The 21,877-nt window shown below is 32.2% G+C and overlaps 2 protein-coding genes across 2 annotated transcripts; both read left to right on the top strand.

The window, feature by feature from the left end:
• Window positions 1-12,320: 12,320 nt before the first annotated feature.
• On the top strand, window positions 12,321-14,603 carry LOC141691120 (uncharacterized). The gene is made up of 3 exons (XM_074495864.1): window positions 12,321-13,084; window positions 13,387-13,567; window positions 13,635-14,603. The coding sequence occupies exons 1-3, from the start codon at window positions 12,321-12,323 to the stop codon at window positions 14,601-14,603; spliced, it is 1,914 nt and encodes a 637-aa protein (XP_074351965.1).
• An 850-nt stretch (window positions 14,604-15,453) lies between these two features.
• On the top strand, window positions 15,454-21,475 carry LOC141692775 (uncharacterized). The gene is made up of 14 exons (XM_074497714.1): window positions 15,454-15,582; window positions 16,001-16,336; window positions 16,610-16,784; window positions 17,119-17,202; window positions 17,279-17,520; window positions 17,627-17,840; window positions 18,083-18,162; window positions 18,352-18,436; window positions 19,163-19,294; window positions 19,386-19,499; window positions 19,594-19,641; window positions 20,329-20,413; window positions 20,495-20,551; window positions 21,013-21,475. Exons 2-14 carry the CDS (start codon window positions 16,107-16,109, stop codon window positions 21,132-21,134), a joined length of 1,668 nt encoding a protein of 555 aa, XP_074353815.1. The 5' UTR covers window positions 15,454-15,582; window positions 16,001-16,106; the 3' UTR covers window positions 21,135-21,475.
• The last annotated feature ends 402 nt before the right edge of the window (window positions 21,476-21,877 follow it).

The following is a 21,877-nucleotide window of genomic DNA, read 5'->3' as shown; positions in this document are numbered from 1 at the left end:
AGAACAATAATAATGTTGATCCAGAGGCTTATACTGAAGAGAATGTGAATTCAAGTGTAAGTAAAATTTCAGAATATGACCATATATTGTGCCCAACTAATGTTAAATTGCAGGAATCTTTATTTAAAATAACATAGATTGTTTTTCAGGAAATGGATTATTTTGTAGTGGAACATGTTCTTTAGAATCAGAAGAAAAATGTATATGAACCGGGAAAGAAATCTAAAGTATGCAAGAAGCCTCATACATTATCTCTTATTGATGATAAAAATGTTCCTTTGGCAAAGTACAAGAGCATTAAGCTGGAGAAGGTATGTACCATGGTAAAGAAATTCTTTTTCATAAATGAAGACAAATTTGTTTGTATTCTGAATTAGGCTTATGTGTTTAATTTTGCAGTGATGACGTTGTTGCTTTTTGGTGAAATTGATGTTATGGAGAAATATTTTTATAATTTTGTTAAAATCATTCTCGATGAAGGAAGCTTTTGAAATATTGAAGGTCATATTTTGTAATATGTAATATGTTTGTTTTTGGTACTATGAGAAATTATTATTTTGCTATCTCTGAAAACTTTGATTTAATCATCGTGTCGAAATTGTTGTCTTTTTTAAATCTTTATTGCAGTTTCATAGTTAATTCATAGGAAGTAAAGTTTATTATATTTGTGATCGTTGAAACCACTTTATTAAAATATTTCCTATAATTCTATAGAGTATAGCGTACTTTACAGGTTTTAGTTTTTTATTAAAAAATGTTAAATGGAATTAAGTGTATATAAAAAGACACTGCATGAACATTAACTTTGTCCAACAACCAGTTGTTCAATTCTTAAATATGAAATCCTTATGTTCCATTCTACTATAATTGTCAAAGTAGTACTGGCCTATCCATACTCATCAGCTGCAATACATATTTTGACCCAACAATGTCTGCTATATTTCATGATTTGAGAATTGTTTCTCCTGGAAGTTACAAATGGAAAATTAAAGTCCGAGTTATAATATTTTGGCGTGGAGTATCTTTGAAAGGAGAAATTTTCAAAGGCTTCAACTTGCTGTTACTTGATGATAAGGTTTGTTATTGATCGAGCATGTAGTCATCTATCAATTACATGTAATGGATATTATGAATCATACATAATTAACTTTTGTTATGCAGAATTGTAGGATGCATGCTTTTGTTCGTGGAAGCATTTCTGATGAGAAAGTAGAAGAGATTGTCATAGGAAGAATTTATATCATATCTAACTTCACTGTCAAAGAATATAGACCTGCTGATAAGTTTAGATGCATCCGTGCGGATAAACAAATCATTTTTATTGCTTATACCAAAAGTGAAGAAATTGCTGAGAATCAGACTTTAATACAGGAGACGTATTTGACTTCTTTGATCTTGGCGATTTAGGACATGTGGCAAAGCAAAATGTTTATCTTACAGGTACAATCTATTATGCAAAATCTATTGCAGCCTATTTTCCATGTATGACAATTCAACTGATTTTATTATAAATTGTATTCAACAGACACTGTTGGATTGGTTAAAAAAGATCTCCCTTTGAAACACCTTATTAACTGCAATGGAGAAGCCCAGGTTCAACAAAAGTTTTGATTAACCAATGGAAGATTGAAAACATGTTGATTAATAAACTTTTAAAGGAAAGCTGAAATTAGGTAATAAATGGTATAGTATGAACACAAAAAATGTTTGATAAATATATGATTTATTATGTAGATCCATTGTTGATGTTACATTTTGGGACAAGTTTGTTGAGGAGTTAGATGAGAAGTTACATGATGATCTAGAGGAACCTATAATCATGATAATTGCTAGCGCAAAGATATATCTTTATGAAGGTACATGTGAACATCGCATATATTTAAATCCTTGAGTTTTGATTGACAAATATTCGATCTATTTCAGAAAAAGTACAGGTTGGACATGTATGGTCTACAAAGTTTTTCCTCAATTATCATCACCACAGTGTTGCTCAACTTCGTCAAAGGTACTTAAATAGTACTTGCATTAAATAGTACTTGCATTAATTTCATCTTGATTTTTTATGTTCAAAACATATGATTAATAGAAATGATCAACAGGTACAATAGTGGTGGTTTTTCTGAAGAAGATTTTTTAAGTGTTAAGGTAGAGAAATCCAACAATTTAACTTGGAAGAAATATTGAATCTTGGTCCTGAATTTACAAAGGCAAGATTCATACTATAGTAAGTTGCAGAATTATGTTGATATATGATGCTCACTAACTGATGTGTTATAAAATATGACAACATTTGTAGAAAGAGGTTATCTGTAATGTCAAAATCTGGAAAGTAGCAACGGGAATGAGATGGTTCTTTCGTACGTGTACATCATGCTACCGTGAAAATGAAAATATGGATGAATTATTAAAATGTGTTATGTGTAACTCTGACATTCCACATCCCCTGAAAAAGTAATTTCAATAATTATTAATTTTAATTATATTTTAGACATTTTATTTGCACCCTAGACTCTTTCTAATTGAAGTTGTTAATGCAGATTCAGGATATATACAGAGGCATTGGATTCCACTGGTGAAATTGGCATAATACTGGAAGATCGGGAAGTTCGTTCATTGATAGAAAAAACTATTTATGACTTTATTGATGAGGTGCCATTTTAATTTATAATTAGACCTTTATTTCTTTAAATTTAATCATGTATTAAATCCTCAGAATGCCAAATACTTGATAATACAGGAATGTAATGAGAAGATATTTCCGGAGATGTTAAAACAAATTACAGACAAGGAATATAGTGTGAAGCTATTGATTAAACAAGCTAACATTGAAAAATCATGCAAGTCTTACCTAGCTACAGACATTTATGAAATGAGCCTATTATGTGAATCTGAAGAGATCAATCTTAGTTGTGAAATTGACAAATATCAAGACTCTCCACTTGAGGTAATTTTTAACATGTATCTGCTTGATTTAATTTTATTTCTTATTGTTACAAAGATTATAATTATCCATATTGTAGCCATCTATATCAAAGTACCATTTGGATAGTTTGTCGCAACTCAAGTTCAAGACCCCTGAAACGTCAACAAAGAGCAAAAGGACTACGCGAAAAATTTCAAAGACTAAGAAGTATCTAAATTAATTTTCTTTTTTTATGCTATGTATTTGGGATGGTGAATGAACATCCAGAGTTTAAATTATTATTACCTTAAATTGTAGAATCTTCTACATAGGTGTGTTCTACATTGGACTGCTAATTTATATGCTTCATGTTGGACTTATGTTATTAATGTATTTTGATATACTCTTTATATAAAAAATGTGAATGAACTACGTAATTCAATGATGTTGAAAAATATGATAGTCCAATATATTGAAAAATAATTTTGATGCGATGGAAGAATGTTAAGCTATAGAAAATATCATATTACCCCAGATTCTGAATTTCTTGAATGGTTGAACTTTGCAATGTAGTTTTCACAATTCTTCAATGAGAGAGTTATGTTTTCTTCAATCTATTCGCATGACCTAATGCTAAATGATCTTTTTAATTCTTCAAATATAACAGATTGCAAAAATTTAAAAACTCACATTGTTTCATATATAAGTAGAATATTAAATAAGAATTTTATGTTCTCCGGATGATGAAAATGTAATGTTTAGAATGTTACACCATTTCCAATCATAATTGACCTCTTTTACAATACATGATTAAAATAATTATAAAGCTTAAAGGATTTTTAAAATAATTATAAATTATTTATTAGTTTAACTGTCATCTAGAGTTTGGGTTAATTTAAAGTTGTAACTCCATCAATAGATCTCAACTACCAAATTAATGTTAAATTACAATAGCATTTCTACTGCCTCGAGGAAAATAATATAGTAATAATTTTTTATATTTTTTTACAATATTTCTATATTATATTATAGTATGCTATGAACACATATTGATAAGATGTTGACTTGCGAGATATATTATGGCTTCTTACAATGTTTTTTGGACAACCATAATCTTTTGGAAAAATGGTAGAAGTAAAATTTTGTCTTTAAATAAAGACAGTACTTACTACAAATTAAAGTTAGAGAATTTATAACTTTAGGGACGAGGAAATCTCTAATTATCAGAATAGTTCCAACGACGGAAAAGTTATTAACATCGTTTACTTGAAAAAAATAAATAAATAAAGTGTAAAGTATCAATATTTAGTTAGAAATGTTTTCTCTAAATAATGTTGTTAAAACAATCGCATTAATATATAATTTCCAATAAAGGATAACCAGATTAAGCTTATAATAATTAGGAGTCTAAGTATACCGGATATATGAAGAATTGGCCAAATTGTATCCCAATTTTAAATTTTTGTGACACGGCTAATAAATAATAAATTATTAAAAAAATTAATTATAAAAGATTTAAATGGAAATTTATAGATTTTCAACAGTGGAATAAATGTAATACTAATAAAAAATTGACGTAATTTTGCATATTACATTTTCCTCCCAGGAGTAGCTTTGCACGTATGCTTCATTCACAATACGATATAAATAGTGACATATGTATCCTTATTAACACGCATACTCCTTCTATCATCAACTGACTCCACTTAATTTTTAGATCCACTAACAGAGATAGTTGTACTATATGGAGTTTCACATGCTTGAAGAACTTGGTGACATTGGTGAAGAAAAATGTATTATCAAGGTTCGAGTTGCAAGTAGTGGGATGAAATCAACCTAGAAAGTCAGGAATTCCGCGGTCTGAATGTCATACTGGTAGACAAATACGTAAGTTTTGATTTCATATTTCCAATTTCTATCGTATACATGTTGAAAATGCTTTTTTCATAGACATATTTTTTCCGATATAAAATTTCAATGTAGAACGGAAGAATTCATGCTTGGATTTGACTCTAAAATGTGCAAGTACATCGGATACATGTTTGTTGAAGGTTCTCAATATATTATTGAGAATTTCGATGTGAAGCCATTTACCGGAGGTAACAGATGTTTTGAACAAGAACACCATATTTGTATATCAAAAGGGTGCATCGTTACAAAAGTTGATGATTCCTTTAGCTGCATTTCATCGAACGTTTTTGTGTTTTATAATCTGATGAACATTGACGAATTTGGTCAGAAGATTACTTCTCTACTAGGTAATGGCTTATCATTTAACATCTTCCTTATTTATCCAGTATTTTAGCAAATTTTAATTCACAAGTACTTAAATAACTGATTTCCACATAACAATTATAATCTTATCAGATGTTATTGGAATTGTTCAGTCCATTAAAGATGTTCAGAACATTACAAACCACAGGCAAGAAGTAATTACCTATGTCGACTTCAAAATCACAGACTTAATGTATGTATATCATTGTCCTTTCAATATAAAGTAGGAAGTAATGGTTAATCAAATTTCTCATATTAGATATGAATAATAGTTAAGTAGATGAATATTCTTCTTTTAGCAAGAAAGTCCAAGTTCGACTATGGGATGATTTTTGTAAAGCTTTTCACAAAGCTTTAAGTGAAACAACTGAACTTCCTGCTATTATAATTATTGCATGCGCAAAAGCCAACAGAAACAACTACACGGGAATTTCTACCATTACCAATGTTGCTGCAACTGCATTCTATATTAACGGAAATTGTGAAAGGGTTGACAAGCTAAGGAAGAGGTCAATATTATTCTTATATTTAAAAATTATGAAACTATGTTAATATTTTTAGTAACATGTTTTCAAATGTGTTATGACAGGTTTTGGGAAATCAATGAAATCTGAATCAATCATGTGAGCTTTGCTAAGTAAGGAAATGAAATATATGAGCCAGTATGCTTATGATTCTGTAATATTCTCTCTTGTTGTAATGATATTTTGACAATTAGGAAGTTTGTTTAATTTGAAGAACTGTAATATTATTATATTAAGTACTTATGAACTATAATTTTGAAACTTCCTTTAACATCCTAGATTGCTTAAAAATAGCTCGCAGTCTTGACATTGAGCGTATTGTATATATATGTATATAGTACTTTCGACAGTAATGTTGCTTTACTTATATTTTCTCAGTCATTCTAATTAGGGAAAATGAAGTGGTAGAAAATATGTAGTACCTTGTGGGTAAAAAATTTATAATAAAGCAAAGCATTTTTAAGTAATTTTGTTGAAAAAGGCAAAATAATAAACTTCCAAAGAGTTTGAATACATAAAAAATTTTAAAAATATATAAAATTAAATTTAGTGCAATAATTTGCACTGCACAAGTAGTTGTCAAAATATGTCTCAACTAATTAGTTCAGGAAAACTGTAATATCATTATACAAGTAAAGAACTTAAAGAAATTTTAAATATCTGCACTAGTTAAGCAAATAAAATATATAGTAGTACGTAAGACGTGCGGCAAAAATATGATTACATTATGGAAAAAGCTATGTCCTTCTCATATTAAGAACTACATCACACACGTTAGCCTCTGAAAAGAAGCAAACGTCAAGTTGATTGTTGAATAAAGTTGGAGGAAGAATACTTTTAACAAATCTTTAAAATATCATTTCTTCTTGGCAGTAATAACATTACTATTTACCAGCCGTTTTATGATAAACAGCTATACATCAACTCAAAACTTGACAGTAGAAGTTAACTTTGACATTTAATAATGTAAAGTGGTTGATGCATGTATGGTTCTCCAGTTGACTTTATTTATTGTACAAGATCAATTTTAATATGCTTATATAAGCTCAACTTTCAATACTTCTAACTGATTGTTATTTGTAAAAGTTAATTACTTTCATTTTTATAAAATAGCAACCCATGTTATAGGGGATCTAAGGCCAAAATGAACATCCAATTGGAGAATCAGGGTACGAGTTTGAAGTAAGTGGTGTGATAGAAATTTTGCCACCGGACATCGCAATGCATTAAACCTGATCCTGGTGGATGAAGAAGTAAGTTCAATTATTTAAAAAATTTATAAATCTTTACTTTGATAACTTACCAAATTGTTCATTTTAATGCATCTACGTTCATTTTTTTAGCAGCATAATCGAATTCGTGCATTCGTTGGTGAGACAGTGTTGCATTATTTTGATTAAAAAATTCATTGAAGGCCATGCGTTGGGATTATAAATTTTGTAGTCAAATATTATGAACCAACAGAGGCAGCAAGATGTTTCAAGGATGACAAGTTTATACTACTCTCTAACTTAACAAAAGCTACCGCGTTGCACAATGTACATGCAAATATTTCAACTAATGTCTGGCAATTTACGGAACTCGCGTCGATTAGTGAATTCCAGGAAAATATTCTTCATTGCATTGGTATAACTATTACACGTATCTCTTTTAATAAATTTTTTATGATTACGAATTTAATTTAATTAATTTAGAATATTACGTAAACAATTTGTAGATGTTGTTGGAATTGTTTACTCGGTTGAACCCGCAGAGAAAACAGAAATTTCAAGAAAAACTAATGTTTCGCGAATGAACTTCTGTATAACTGATTCAATGTAAGCATAATTTCTTCTACTATTTCTCATTTATCCTCATAACATTGACACATATGCTTATATTTCATTATGCAACTGGATTATGCTTCTTGGCAGCACAAAAGTAAATGTTACATTCAAGGGTAAATTGGCTCCATTACTTGATGTTGCACTAATTGAAGCAACGGAACAACCCGTTGTACTTGCAATGACTAGTTGCAAAATTATGTTTGCCAAATAATTGAACGAAATATTTTTGTGCAACACTCAAGCTACAAGGATTAACACAAATTGAAATACAGAAATTGCAGCTACCCTAAGGAGAAGGTATTTTACTTTCTTAATACAATAATTCTTTAGTTCTTCAATAAGCAGTAATGCAATATTAAACAAGTACTGTTTGTATTTACAAGATTTTGGGAATTGCATGGCGGATGAGCAATCAAATAATGTTGGAGATGCCAATATTTGTTGGCTGGCTACTCTTGCATTTTGTTGGCATGAAATCAATAAATAGGTATAATTATGTAATATTTATCCCATAAGTGGAACATTTTGTTTAATCGCTCTACTATCATGGTTTATAAATGATGTAATGAGAAATTTATCAAAATCATGCTTTGTGAAACATGTTTAATCAGTCTACTAATATCTTTTTATGAATTTACAGTTACTTATACCAATATTACTTTATCAAAGTTGAGAATTTGATTACAACAAACATAAAACCGTACTTATAAGTAGAATGATAACTTCAAACAGGTGACTTAAAATAATAATCAGCATCCGTTACAATTTCAAATTCTTAGAAATATATCAATTTTACCGGAAAAGATGAAGAAATTGAAAGATGTTTCTTCGTTGTATTCAGATAGAAACTAGACATGTAATCAAATGCAGGCTTTGAAATTACTCTAAACAAATACTACGAAGGTGAAATTGTCAATATACTGAAAGATTAGAATCTAACCAACAGTGAGATTATAATCCCTTGTGAATTTATCCCAGCCCTTTGCAAACCTGCAACATTTCTTCATTTTCAGAACATCAACATTCCAAAGTGTTTCACCTACGGATAAAAATACTGTAGTCCGTCTACCCCATTTTGCATAAAAAGTTCTCATCCACCTTGGAATATACTGCATAAATGGAAATTTTTTATTTGAGTAAATAGATTGGATTTGGTATTTTCAAATTTTATATGATTCAAAGTATACCACTCCATGACCGCGCTGATCAACATGAGAAAGTAACAATTGAACTCTGAAAGTGTTGTCTTGATCAGGAACTAAGGCATCATGACCTGAAATTTAAGATTGTTAGGTAATTGTTAAAATAATTTGAAGAAGACAAAGTATCATTGTATTGGAAAATTGCAGAACTGATGGTACAACTTTCATACTAACCTTCTTCTACATCATCATCTCCTTCCGCTTGAATCATCATTTTCATTTCATTGTTTTCTGAAGAATAGATGCACTATGTAAAATTAAACGAATCGGGAAACAGAGATCATGCTAAATGTTCCAAAGTAAAAGTATATATACCTTGAAGAATATTTTCATCATCTGATATGATAATAACAACATCATCTACACGAGGATACATGAAATCCTCAAAGCGGAAATATCCTTCTATGTCACGGAAGTGGTTCATGCACTGGTAATCAAATACTGTGATGGCAAATGTAGAGTTTCCCAAGTACTTAAAGAAAATTACAAAGTTCTCATCGATATCATATTTCCCAAAGAATCGACGAAGCCCATAAATTTTACGGGTTCTAGGACAATACTTGAATTTTGAACGATATCCACCTCCAAGCTCAATGTTTATAACATCACTAATGGTATCACCGTGAACAACTGAGAACATTTTCGGAAGTTCCTGAATGAGTGAAGAATGTAATTAACATATAATCATTCATATAGTAATTCTCATTGGTAAATGTACAAGGTATTACCAATTCAGCTTCTTCAAAGACATACTGGCTGATAAATTTGAAAAAATTTGATCTTGAGTTCTGTAAAGACACATCTGTTGTATACGAAATTTCAGAACTCAAACATTTTGGTAATAGGAAGAAAGTTAAATGCAATTAAGGTCAATATACCTGAACCTGATCCTGCTGCACCTAAAGTTGCTTTCTCAAACACACAAACTCCAAATTTATTTTCAGTGTCAGTTTTGTAAATAGACAGCAAATCACCTTGATCAACATTTGATGATTTCACAAAATTAAACCATATCTTATTGAACAATACATTTCCACCTATCCACTTCAACTTAATCTTCCACTCTTCATTCTTCAAACAAAAATTTATTAATTTAATTGATGGATTCAACCCTAATTCATACCATGCATGAGGATTCAAAACCTGCAATAAAACAATATATTGTTAATTATAAGCATAATGTATGAAAAATAGGTCGAACACAATCTAAAAATTTACATTTACCTTCACACGAGATTCATAATCCAAATGTTCCTGCTGAACAATCAAATTGTATAGCCCAACAAAATTATAATATCCGTTGTAAAGGAAATTAGAATGGAGTCTATCTATCTCAATATTGGAATAGATTATATCATTATTTGGAACTTCATTATCATTGACATAATTCATCTCAACAGCATACGAATTATAAATTTGTAATTTAAAAGATCCTTCACCAATATAATGCATGAGAACCATATGATAGGGTTTCAATCCACAAAATTTCATCATGCCCGACAGTCCCTTAATATACCGAGAACCTTTAATATAGTCCACCTCCCATGGTGGATAAGGTTTGACTTGCAGCTTCAATTTAGTAGGTAAAACATCGCGATATTCACAATAAAACGGTAGAGGAAGTTCCTACATAATAAATTACAAAAAATCATAATACCTCAGTGAACAACACATCAGACATTTTTTTGCAATAATGTTACTTACAAGTTTGCCTTGCTTGAAGTGTGATGGATAATTGAGACATATGAAGTTTATTTCCCTATCTTGACTTTCCATCTGCAAAGAACAAATTGGAATAATAAGTCTGTGCCTGAAATCCTAGATATGTTACAAGTTGAAACAATTGTGTTATAAGCATTGTAAGTATAATATGAGAAGATGAATTAAGAGAAAGGAACACAAATTCGATTAAGACACAATAATTTGAGACCTGTGTAGAAGAAGATTGGAGTATGGAAGGTTGAATGAAAGTAATAAACCGTGATTTAGATTATATCTCAGTTGAAAATTTGAGTAATTAATTAGGTGGTTGAGGAATTAGAAAATGCAAAATAAGTAACATCTTTAATTTACATAAATGGATTAGTGGGGGTTACAAAACCGAGTTAATTAACAACATTAAAGGTAATGAATTTAAAGTTAAAAATATAATATGTAATTTACTGCCAAACAAACAATTCGAAACAAAATAAAGGTTCAAAGAATATATTTACTCTTCGTATTAATTTTATAAACGCCGTAGCAACTCGGGCAAAAATCCTAGTATGTATATGTTCTCTAAATTTTTTCTCATATTTTTCTTATCTATATACAAATTTTTGTTTTAATTAACATAACATATGCATTTTGATTAAGAGATACAAATAAATATAAGAAAAATGAAGTGTTCTCCTGTGTTTCCAATTAAGTTGTTCTTCATGAAACCCAACTCAATTTAATAAAATCGAACTTTTAAACTTTCCGAAATGAGAGAAGGGGGGAACGCAATATAAATTATTTTTGTTGAGTGATAAAAATGACTTTTATCAGGGATAATAAAGCAGGTTGGATGAAAAGTTTAAATATTTGTTAAAAAAAATGGTATTATAATAAACTCAGGCACCAAACTAGTTTTTAAATGGCGTGGGTGTTTGGTTAATAAGAGGCGCAACTTCTATTCTTTGTATTAGTATTTCGATTACTAAGTTCTTACAAAGCAACATGTCATAAAATATGTGAACTTGAAGCAAAATTATATATTTCAAGTGGTTAAAAAATTATTATTTTTATGTTTTACAAAAAAATATTTTTTACAATTTCAGATTATGGGTTGGAGTCTCGTTTTTCTTATTAATGACTTTTAGCAGCAATGTTGATTCCACTTTAATTAAGACACATCTGGTTCTGATATCATGTACACTAGGGTCCAATTTAACAGACCTTAGCAGCATATATTCATGATTACAATAGACCGATAAAGCCCATGATTATGGCAGACATTTCTCTTCAGTTATTGTGTTAAGAAGATTGTACAGCTAGTATGAATTATTAGGATATATATTTTGCTGCAGTTACGTCAGAGATTAAGCAATGTGTATGCACGAAGTCTTGTATAAATAGACCAGCAATATATAAATGAAAATCATCCTTCATCAAACCTGTTACATTTTGGCATCAAAGTTTTTGCTCAAAATTTGAAACAGAAACAAATACATGAACCACAGGTGTTGCTAATGCATGATTGTTTAGACTTTGGAAGATAGGATAATGTAATCTACCATACCTAACGCCTCAGTACAAGAATTTGTTGAAAGGTCTTCAAGGCGTTATTTTAAAAAAATTAAATCTTCATTTATATAGCCTCTAAAGATAATATATAATATGACCATTCGTATTTTATAGTCAGTAACATGTCCCCAACAAAGAAATTTAAAATAATATCTTAAAGAGAGTCTTCAACTTCTGAGATTACAAAAATTGATACTAAAACATGGGGTATGATCTGGGAAATCTGGTTGGGGAATTTAAAAATGAAACTGACCTTTTGCTATTAGTACTATTTGCTCATTTCTCTCTATCGGAAACTCCGAAGAATTTGATCGCTTAGCACTCGATGACAACTAATTATCTTGATCATCTTAGTCATGAGCATCCACTGATGCTCATTGACGATTTCGACAGTAGTAGCATTGCAGCACCACTTAAGTGCTATTTATGCAAAATTCCTATCATAGGAGTCTCTGCTACCTACGCGTGCTCTCGAGAGGATTCTAACTGTTCATTTTACCTGCACAAAAAATGTGCAGAATCACCAAAACATATAAATTCTTTTTATTCACTGATTGCAGAATGGCAGCTTGTCCTCAATATATACCACTCTGGCAAACGTCCAGTAGGACGCGTGCGTGCCAATGGCCGTCTTGCGAATTCAGCACTATGTAAATTTTGTTCTTTTGAAATTAAGGAGAATACGTGGACCTACTTTTTTGGTAGTTATGAGGTGTGCGTGAGATGTGCTGTAATGGAACTGCTGCTTAGTCACGAAGGACACCAGCAGCACTCCCTAACATTACTGCGCAGGGAAGCTTGTTTGAAGTGTGATGCTTGTGGAATTAAAGCTGAAGAACCTGATTCCTACATATGTCATATATGTCACTATTGGATCCACACCAGTTGTGCATCCTCCCCTCACACCATCAAACTCCGGATTCATGAGGACGATACTCTGAAGCTCATCTATTCTATTCCAGAAATGTATCAACGTTTCGTTAAACATTGCCCCATCTGCAGAGATAAAGTTGAGAAGAACTACTGGTCTTACTTCTGTGAAGAGTCTGGATATTTTGTTCACATCAAGTGTGCTACTAAATTATTAGCGTAAGCTCCTCTTTAGTCTTTTTTAATTTATGTTCTAAAGTTCTTGATTAGATCCATTTCATTGTGTTGAAACACTTGGTTTTATTGAGATTTATGCTTGCAGTACAAGATCCTTTACAATCTCAATTTTTATGTGGATATGAACTGATCGGATTTAAGTGCCTCACCCAACTGCTCAGACATCACTTGTTTAATTATGCTGAGCACGTTCTCTGTTTAGTTATGCTTAGATGTTACTTGTTAGTTCTGTTTGTTCTTATTGCTGTCTTATAAATTCATTTACATGGATCACTATTGTTTAGGTCTGGAAGAAATTTTATTGAAAAAGAAGACGATGATGTGCTAACATATCTTGATTTATTGCAATTTCCAAGGACTTGCACAAGTTCATTAGTGAAGGATTTAATAGCACAATACCAATCAGACATGCAGAGTGATACAAACACAATAAAAGAGAAAGTTGACGATGAAAAGGAGGGTCTAGTAATTCATCATTGGAGCCATCCTGAGCATCCGCTAATTCTGCTGGAAGAACTGATGAATGCTGATAATACAGATGATGATATTGCAGCTGATGACGATGAGGAAGAGGAGAACCATACTAAAAATCATATTGATGAAGATGTTGATATGTAATGGATGCACTCACCCGATCTCCACGATTACGAATCAACATTATTATGGGTGCATTGGATGCAACTTTTTCCTCCACATTTCTTGTGCCAATCACTTGACATGTCAGTCTCCCCTAGGAAAATGTCCAATTGTTCCTGAAGACACTTTAAAGCTCTGTAAAAGCACTAGAACCTACAAAACCACAATGTGTGAAGCCTGCAATAAAGATTCGAATGGATTTATGTACGAGTGCGAGCTGTGTAGTAGCAGCAACATTGATATTTGCTGTAGCCTGGCACCTCGCAAAATAAAGCACGATTATCACAAGCACCCCTTAGTTCAGCGTGATGCATCAAAGAAAAATTGCAACGCTTGTCTGGAATCAATAAAATTCGGGTTAGAATACGGATGTGAAACTTGCAGCAACACCCAGATTCATCAAAGCTGCGCTCTTTCATTTCCAAAAACAATATCTCACAGATGGGATTCTCATTCCATTTCCTTGATATATCCTCCTATCTATTACAAGGGGGTTCGGTACTGTGAGATATGTGAGCTGGAAGTAAATCCAGAAGCTTGGTTGTATCTTTGCCACAAATGTAATCAATGTTTTCATCCCTTATGCATTCGACCTCATAACGTGAAGGTTGGTAATACGATAGATCCATCCACTCATAATCTTCACCCACACACCTTAACCTTAAATGTGATACCCAAAGAGCGGTATGCTTACCGTGTTGGTGAGTATTTCTCCTGTGACTGTAAACTAGAAATGCCGGTCAACGACTTACCCAGCATGAAAATATTATATCTAGAATGTGCAGGTTGTAATTATCTACTATGTGAAACTTGTGCACATGAGCTTCTCCCCCGTGTTCTCCCGGAGAAAGTGTACATGATCTAATTATCAATAAAGAATAATTTTTAATTTTGTTGAACTAATTATTTTCATAAACTCTTGTGTTTAACTTTGCTAAATTCCACCACAACAAGTGGCTGTCGGAAAATGTTGGAATATGTGGGGTTTTAGTCTAACATTGGATGCCATCATTTTGAGGCTCGCTTGTAGTAGGACTTGTTGATTGGTCGTATCAGTAGGGTTCGATTTTAGTAGGATTTAACAAGTGAGTGTTGGATTTTTAGTATCGAAGTTGCTTTGGCTCCCCTCTCACCGAGGACAATAATCTGCAGTAGCTTATTTATTCTGTTCTAGTTAGTACTTAGTATTGATGTCTCAAAAGACATTGCCGCATCTGTAGACACAAAGTGAGTAGTGCAAATTCTCCATCCCCTAGTTTTAATCTCTGTTCTGTTACATTTACATATTATACATTGATAAAATACTGTAAATGGGTAAAACTATCAAATGTTGACACATAAGCATTCTAGTTCTCTTCATGGCACTATTCATTTCTAGAAGATTGGCGTTTCCTCATTTGTGAGGAGTCCGGATATATAAAATTTACTTTAAATCTAACTTAAGTTCCATTCTGACCAAAAAAAAGAATTTAGGTTCCATTTGTTGGGGAAGACTGTTGTCTTTTGAAAAATTTTAGGCAGGAAAATAATTTTGTGGAAAATAAAATATTTTGCTTACTTTTAAAATTGAAGAAAACAAAAAAATTACGCCTGAAAAAAAGGAGCTTGACAATAAAAAATGAAATTGGTGCCTTTTACCTTCTCGGACATGCCCATTTTGCGGTAATCCGATCTTTACGTACCCTTTTTTTTACATGCATTTGCCTCTGCTCACCGAAATACAAAATTTTAATCAACTGTTTTGATTACTACTTAATTTCTCAAATTTCTTGCATAATATTTCTTGGCGGGGTTCTACGAAACAGTAGATGGATCTCATTATCTGATTCATATGAAATAGTTTTGTAAGATTCAAGCTTTGATTTTTTATTTGTTTTTTGCTTATGGGTCTTTTTGATGTTTGCATGTTTAAATTTCTAATTTTTTATTTTTAACCTATAAAAATTGTTCAAGAAGCGAACTAGAAGAACTAGGTTTGGATAGATCTTCTTGAATTCTTATGAGAATTACACAAATCATAGTTGATGTAGATAATAGGGTTTGATCATTATGAATTGAATATTTTACATATTTTATAATGCAATAGATTTTAAGTATACCTGGATGAGGGAAGTGAGGATTCGGACTCATTATGTGACAGAATCGGAGACAATGAATGCTTAGGGTTTGGCCAAATTTAATTTATTACATATGTTTGTTTCCATAATGAACTGGTTGACATAACATGGGAAGTGAATATGTGATTGTTATTCACTATTGCAGGATCATTTGTAAGACCTGTCTGAATCGGAAGGAACAAATTAAAGGATATATGTTTAATTAGAATGGTTGCTAGTTGTTGAAGCAGTTATTTATTTGGGTATAAGAAATGGATTCAGCTAGGGGTTGGCTTCACAAGTTTCAGCCAAGGGAACGGACGAAGTCTTCTACTAAGAATAAAAAATCCGAAGTATCTGCGGATGAAGAGAACAAAGAATCAACACCATTAACAGAAGAAGAAGCCTCGGAGATCACGAAAAAGAGGGTTGCAGCTGCAAAGCAATATATTGAGAATCATTATAAGGAGCAGATGAAGAATTTGCAGGAGAGGAAGGAGCGGTAAGCAATTTTTATGATTAAGCACTTTTTATCCTTTACTAAATTGACTATTTTGTTGATTTGTATCTCAGTTACTGTACCAAATGTGGTGCCTTTTAGAAGTTTAAAAGTATTTCACCTCTGTTATTATTACCGAGTCATGTTACTGACCATGGTTCGGTCTGACAAATATTTCTTAGTAGTTTTTTTCTGATATAGAATGTAAAGTGTATAGTGATCTTTTGGGCTATGAAACATGTGTTTACACACCCCTTCTTTGTACTTCTTGAGCAGAAGAAGTTTACTGGAGCAGAAGTTAGCTGATGCTGATGTTTCTGAAGAAGACCAAAATAATCTATTAAAGTTTTTAGAGAAGAAGGAAACTGAATACATGCGGCTTCAGAGACACAAAATGGGAGCTGATGATTTTGAGTTTCTGACAATGATTGGAAAGGGAGCTTTCGGAGAGGTAAACTTACTCTGAAATATGTGGACACAGTATCGGCGTCTAATATATGTGTTTTTAGAAGTCCTAGTGTCCTACATGCAAATGGTAGTTAAGTCATAAGTTACACAATATGCAATAGATGGGAAGCAATTTAGAATATAAAAATTGAACTCCTCATGATTGAAAATCATAGAAATCTGATATTGGCACTTATCGTGTGGTTATCACTGAAGACCTAATAATAGCATCATGCGGATTGTTGATTGACTCAGAACTATTTGTTCCTGAGACGTTTCCATATTGAAACGTAGAGATTCTGGATATACTTTGATATGTGTATTAAATCTCTGTTCAGGTTCGAATCTGTAGAGAAAAGGAAACAGGTAATGTATATGCAATGAAAAAGCTTAAGAAATCAGAAATGCTTCGTAGAGGCCAGGTGTGCATTTATTAACTTCGTGCTATTATTAACTTCTTGCTTCTGGATATACTACCTAACTTCTACACTTGTAAAGGTCGAGCATGTTAAAGCTGAAAGGAATGTGCTTGCAGAGGTGGACAGCAATTGTATTGTGAAACTCTATTGTTCCTTCCAAGATGATGATTATTTATATCTTATCATGGAATATTTACCTGGTGGAGATATGATGACACTATTAATGAGAAAGGATACGTTGACTGAAGAAGAGGCCAAGTTTTACGTTGGTGAAACAGTTTTGGCAATCGAATCTATCCACAAACACAACTATATCCATAGGTGCGTGACCTCTTAAACCTGGAATGCATCAATTTATTTGTGTACATTGTAAAGTAAAACTATCAGACTAGTTTTATATTCTAATCTTTAATGTTCACTTTTCCAGAGACATTAAGCCCGACAACTTGTTACTTGATAAATGTGGCCATCTGAGATTATCAGATTTCGGACTTTGTAAATCTTTAGATTGCAGTATTATAGAAGAGAAGGACTTATCCCCAGGAGAGAGCAATGACAATTCGAAAAATGAAAAGTCTCCACCTCCAAAACGAACACAAAAGGAGCAGCTACAGCATTGGCAGAAAAATAGGCGGACTCTTGTAAGTTATTATAATGATTTGTGACTGGCATTTTTGAAACATGCCCATTCATGGACAAGAATCCCAAATCCATGTCTTCCCTTAAAGAAATATTCTCAAAAAATTTATGTGTCTAGTAGACATGGAACTATCTATTCTGCTTCCATGAAAAGTTCAGTCACTACTACCCTATTGTTTTAATTTATGGAAATGGACCAAATTTTCTTACTTCTTTTGCATAACTTATTTTATGGATATTTCAGGCATATTCAACTGTTGGTACACCAGATTATATTGCTCCAGAAGTTCTTTTAAAGAAAGGTTACTCGTTGGAATGTGACTGGTTGGTGCTGATATGTTAAATATAAGAACCTGAATCCCGTGTGCCTTAATATTTATTTTTCATATTAAATGCATCCTACTTACCAATTGATTTTTAATGAATGTATTAAAAGTTTTTGGTCTTAGCTTTTCAAGTGTAATTCTCTCTACATATGATGCTAAGACTATTAATGGTCTTCTTGATCTGCAGGTGGTCACTCGGTGCTATAATGTTTGAAATGCTCGTGGGTTATCCACCTTTCTATTCTGATGATCCTATGACAACATGTAGGAAGGTAGGTGTTTGTTTTTTAGCCTAGTGTTTAGGCAATGCTATTGAATTGGTTATCAAAATCGGAATTGATTAAAACATGAACTTGCTTTATTGCTTTCGGAACATCGCCCTTGACCAAGTTTGAATTGTGGCGATAATTGTATAAGATAAGAAGTTCAAGAATTGGTAATTGTCAATTCGACTTCCAGATTTAGAAAAACTAACTGTGGAAATCTACATAGTTTCTCCCTTTTTCTTCTTTCTGTTTCTAATTGACATTACTTCATGGGCTCTGGGGAGGTGGTGAGTGGTGACTAGATGAGTGTGAGTGTACCTCTAACAGGATATATTTTTCGCAAGGAATCATGATAATAAATGGATATAAATATTAATATGCCCTTGCTCACTAGAAAAGGAGGTGCTGACGTATTCAAAAGAATGAGTAATCACTAATATCCGCGAATTTGAATCTTTAGTTAACGTTTCCCTTAATCTTCTCTCTCTGTTATTCTTTCTTCTACTCTTGCTCCAAGCTTCATTGAAAATTTGCATGAAAGTTTAATTTTTTTTAAGAAACACCCAAGTATTATTCTTTAAAGGCTTAGTCAAACAGATATTGTTCGTCCTTAGTTAACAAAGGTCGAGGATTCGAGTCTCAGAGTCAGTGGAGCGAAATTTGTGCTTGAATATTTAAATATTTTGTAATTGACCTTAAAAAAAAACATTAAAATTTCTCAAACTTTTGCAGATAGTGAACTGGAAAACACACCTAAAGTTTCCTGAAGAAGCACAATTGACTTCAGATGCAAAAGACCTAATCAGCAAACTCCTTTGTAATGTAAATCAGAGACTGGGTTCAAAAGGCGCAGATGAAATAAAGGTGTTGTATGGTGTGTCCTGTTCTAAGTTCTTGCATTCTTGTGGAAGTGTTTCAGAAATATGGTAGTTACCGTTTTCTTATATTATTACAGGTTCATCCTTGGTTTAAAGGTGTTGAGTGGGACAATTTATACGAAATGGAAGCTGCTTTCATTCCTGAGGTTAAAGATGAAATGGACACCCAAAACTTTGAAAAGTTTGATGAGGTTAATACGGCTCTTCATCAGTTTTTTAGATGTATATGTTTAACTTTTCTTTGCTGTCAAATTGCTTACTTTTTCCTCCCTATACTTCACGCAGTCTGAACATGAAGCTCAGGCTTCGGCAAGATCTGGTCCCTGGAGAAAGGTAAGCTTACGTGCTGTTTTAACTATGATATATATAATGGATAAGGCAGTTTAACAATTGCTGGACTAATAATAATTCATCTGTTGCAAGGGGAAAACATGTAGCTTAAATTATATGTCACTAGATTCCGTTGAAACTTTGTGGTGCCTATTTCTGTATATTAGAACTCAAAAGGTAGAAAAGGGTGCGCAAGGGCTAATAGAGTGGGTACTAGTTTAGACCTCCACAGTGCCACTTTATTTATATTAGAACTCATAAAGTACAAAAGGGCGAGGAAGGGGCATATAGTGGAATAGTGTATAAATCATTACGCATCATAGGATTAGTGATGAAAAGCTGAAAAATCTTTGTGGTGCTAATTTCTATAATTAGAACTCACAAGGTAGAAAAAGGTGAGCAAGGGCTTGAAGAGTGGGTACTAACTTAGACCACCATGGTGCCGGTTTCTATGTATTATAGAACTCACAAGGTAGAAAAGGGTGAGGAAGGGGCATATAGTGGATAGATCCTCATGCATTACAGAATTAATGATAAAAATCCGATATCTGTTTTTGTTATATATGGAACGATGTGCGAAACTTGAATTAATCTCTCCACGGAATTGGTTGATGCTTCCACAAGAACCTTAATGCATATAGTACAAGCATGTTAAATATTAGCTTTTTAAATCTTCTCTTCTTTTTACAGATGCTTTCGTCCAAGGATGTCAACTTTGTTGGTTACACTTATAAGAACTTTGAGATTGTCAATGACTATCAAGTTCCTGGAATGGGTATCTCTCTCACTCCGTTTACATGTGTATTCCGACTTGAAGCTTTTCTCTGATTGTTCTTCAATTCATGCTCTTTTGCAGCTGAACTGAAGAAGAAAAACAACAAACCGAAAAGACCAACTATCAAATCACTCTTTGGTAATTAATGCACTTTATCCTTCTAAAATTTTGTATTAAAAATTAAATCCGTTGGTGGGATTTTACCGATAGAGTATATATCTTTCTGTTTTCCTGATGTGGGCAGTAATTGTGCATTAACAGATTAAATCATAATCGTGTCTAGATTTCAGCACAGGTATAATTTATGTTTTGTTTTATTTTTGGCATACATCTCTTGTACAGTATCGCGTTTGCATAATTTTCTCTGGTATTATCTGGAGTGCTTGCAAGTTTGGACTCTCAGTTCAAACGATGTGATCTATTATTATACCCGACACTCTTGTTTAGGAAAGTAGCAGTTGTCAACACTTTATCGGTTTCTCGGGTCATTGGCAAAGAACTCTAGCTTTTCAGATGACAAAATCCGCAACAGATTACTAAGTTATATTTAGCATTCATAAGGCCATCACATTGTTATCATGTTGATTTTTGTTTTACAGATGAGGAGTCTGAAACATCAGATACATCTGAAGAACCGAAGCCTCAAGGAGGAAGCTTTTTAAATCTATTGCCTCCGGAATTAGAAGTTTCTCAAAAGCAGAGTAGCAACGAGTCTGAGTAACACTGCTGATCTATTTATAATATCTGATGGCTACTAAAGTATCCTACGCCTTCTAGATCGAGGTGAAACTCAACTGTTCGAGTGAACTAATTAACACCACATCTTGCATGCTGTTGGCAACTGCTTTGTCAAGGAGTTAAGATTTGGTGTTATTTTTATGTCACATACTCAAAGATTGGTGCTGCATAATGAAGCTCCTACCAAGGTTTTTTCTGGACAAGTTGCTACTCTGCAGGAGACTGGAAGATATGCTTGATATACTGAACTGTGTGGCATTGTTTGTATTTATAAATTTGGATAAATGAATCGAAAAATAATATGCAATTTATTAATCTAACATATACACACTGGATAGCCTAGCCAATATGAAGAGCAAATTTGAATTGTTACAAGCAATTTTCAAGAAACAGAAAAGCGGATGAATGAAAATTTACAATTGCACCAACATCTAAATTGGGTTAAATATCAAAGTGGTCACTCAAGGTAATATATCAGTTTAATCATCAAACTTAACGGGCTATCATTTGGATCACTAAAGTAATAATAAATATCAAATATATGCCTCAAAATATGTGCTCGAGAATTATAATTTATTTTATGGAGTTCTAAACATTTTTTTTGAATCTTATTACAACCAAATGAAAAGTTATGAATTCATAGTATTTTAGATGATTTTTTGAGATTTTTAAAAATTTGTCTACTAATTATTTTTATTTAAATAAAGCAAATGACTACAAAATTAA

The sequence above is a fragment of the Apium graveolens genome, chromosome 10 (genome assembly GCF_009905375.1).
Source record: "Apium graveolens cultivar Ventura chromosome 10, ASM990537v1, whole genome shotgun sequence".
NCBI lineage: Eukaryota > Viridiplantae > Streptophyta > Magnoliopsida > Apiales > Apiaceae > Apium > Apium graveolens.
The sequence above is the reverse complement of the archived record's forward strand: the minus strand, read 5'-3'. Positions and strand labels throughout refer to the sequence as shown.

Excerpts from the sequence above, each read along its gene's own strand:
- LOC141691120 (XM_074495864.1), top strand. The coding sequence starts at position 12,321 with ATGACAACTAATTATCTTGATCATCTTAGTCATGAGCATCCACTGATG. Across the intron at positions 13,085-13,386 it reads TGTGCTACTAAATTATTAGC|GTCTGGAAGAAATTTTATTG; the intron begins GTAAGCTCCTCT and ends ACTATTGTTTAG. Across the intron at positions 13,568-13,634 it reads ACGATGAAAAGGAGGGTCTA|ATACAGATGATGATATTGCA; the intron begins GTAATTCATCAT and ends TGAATGCTGATA.
- LOC141692775 (XM_074497714.1), top strand. The coding sequence starts at position 16,107 with ATGGATTCAGCTAGGGGTTGGCTTCACAAGTTTCAGCCAAGGGAACGG. Across the intron at positions 16,337-16,609 it reads TTGCAGGAGAGGAAGGAGCG|AAGAAGTTTACTGGAGCAGA; the intron begins GTAAGCAATTTT and ends CTTCTTGAGCAG. Across the intron at positions 20,414-20,494 it reads CTATCAAGTTCCTGGAATGG|CTGAACTGAAGAAGAAAAAC; the intron begins GTATCTCTCTCA and ends GCTCTTTTGCAG.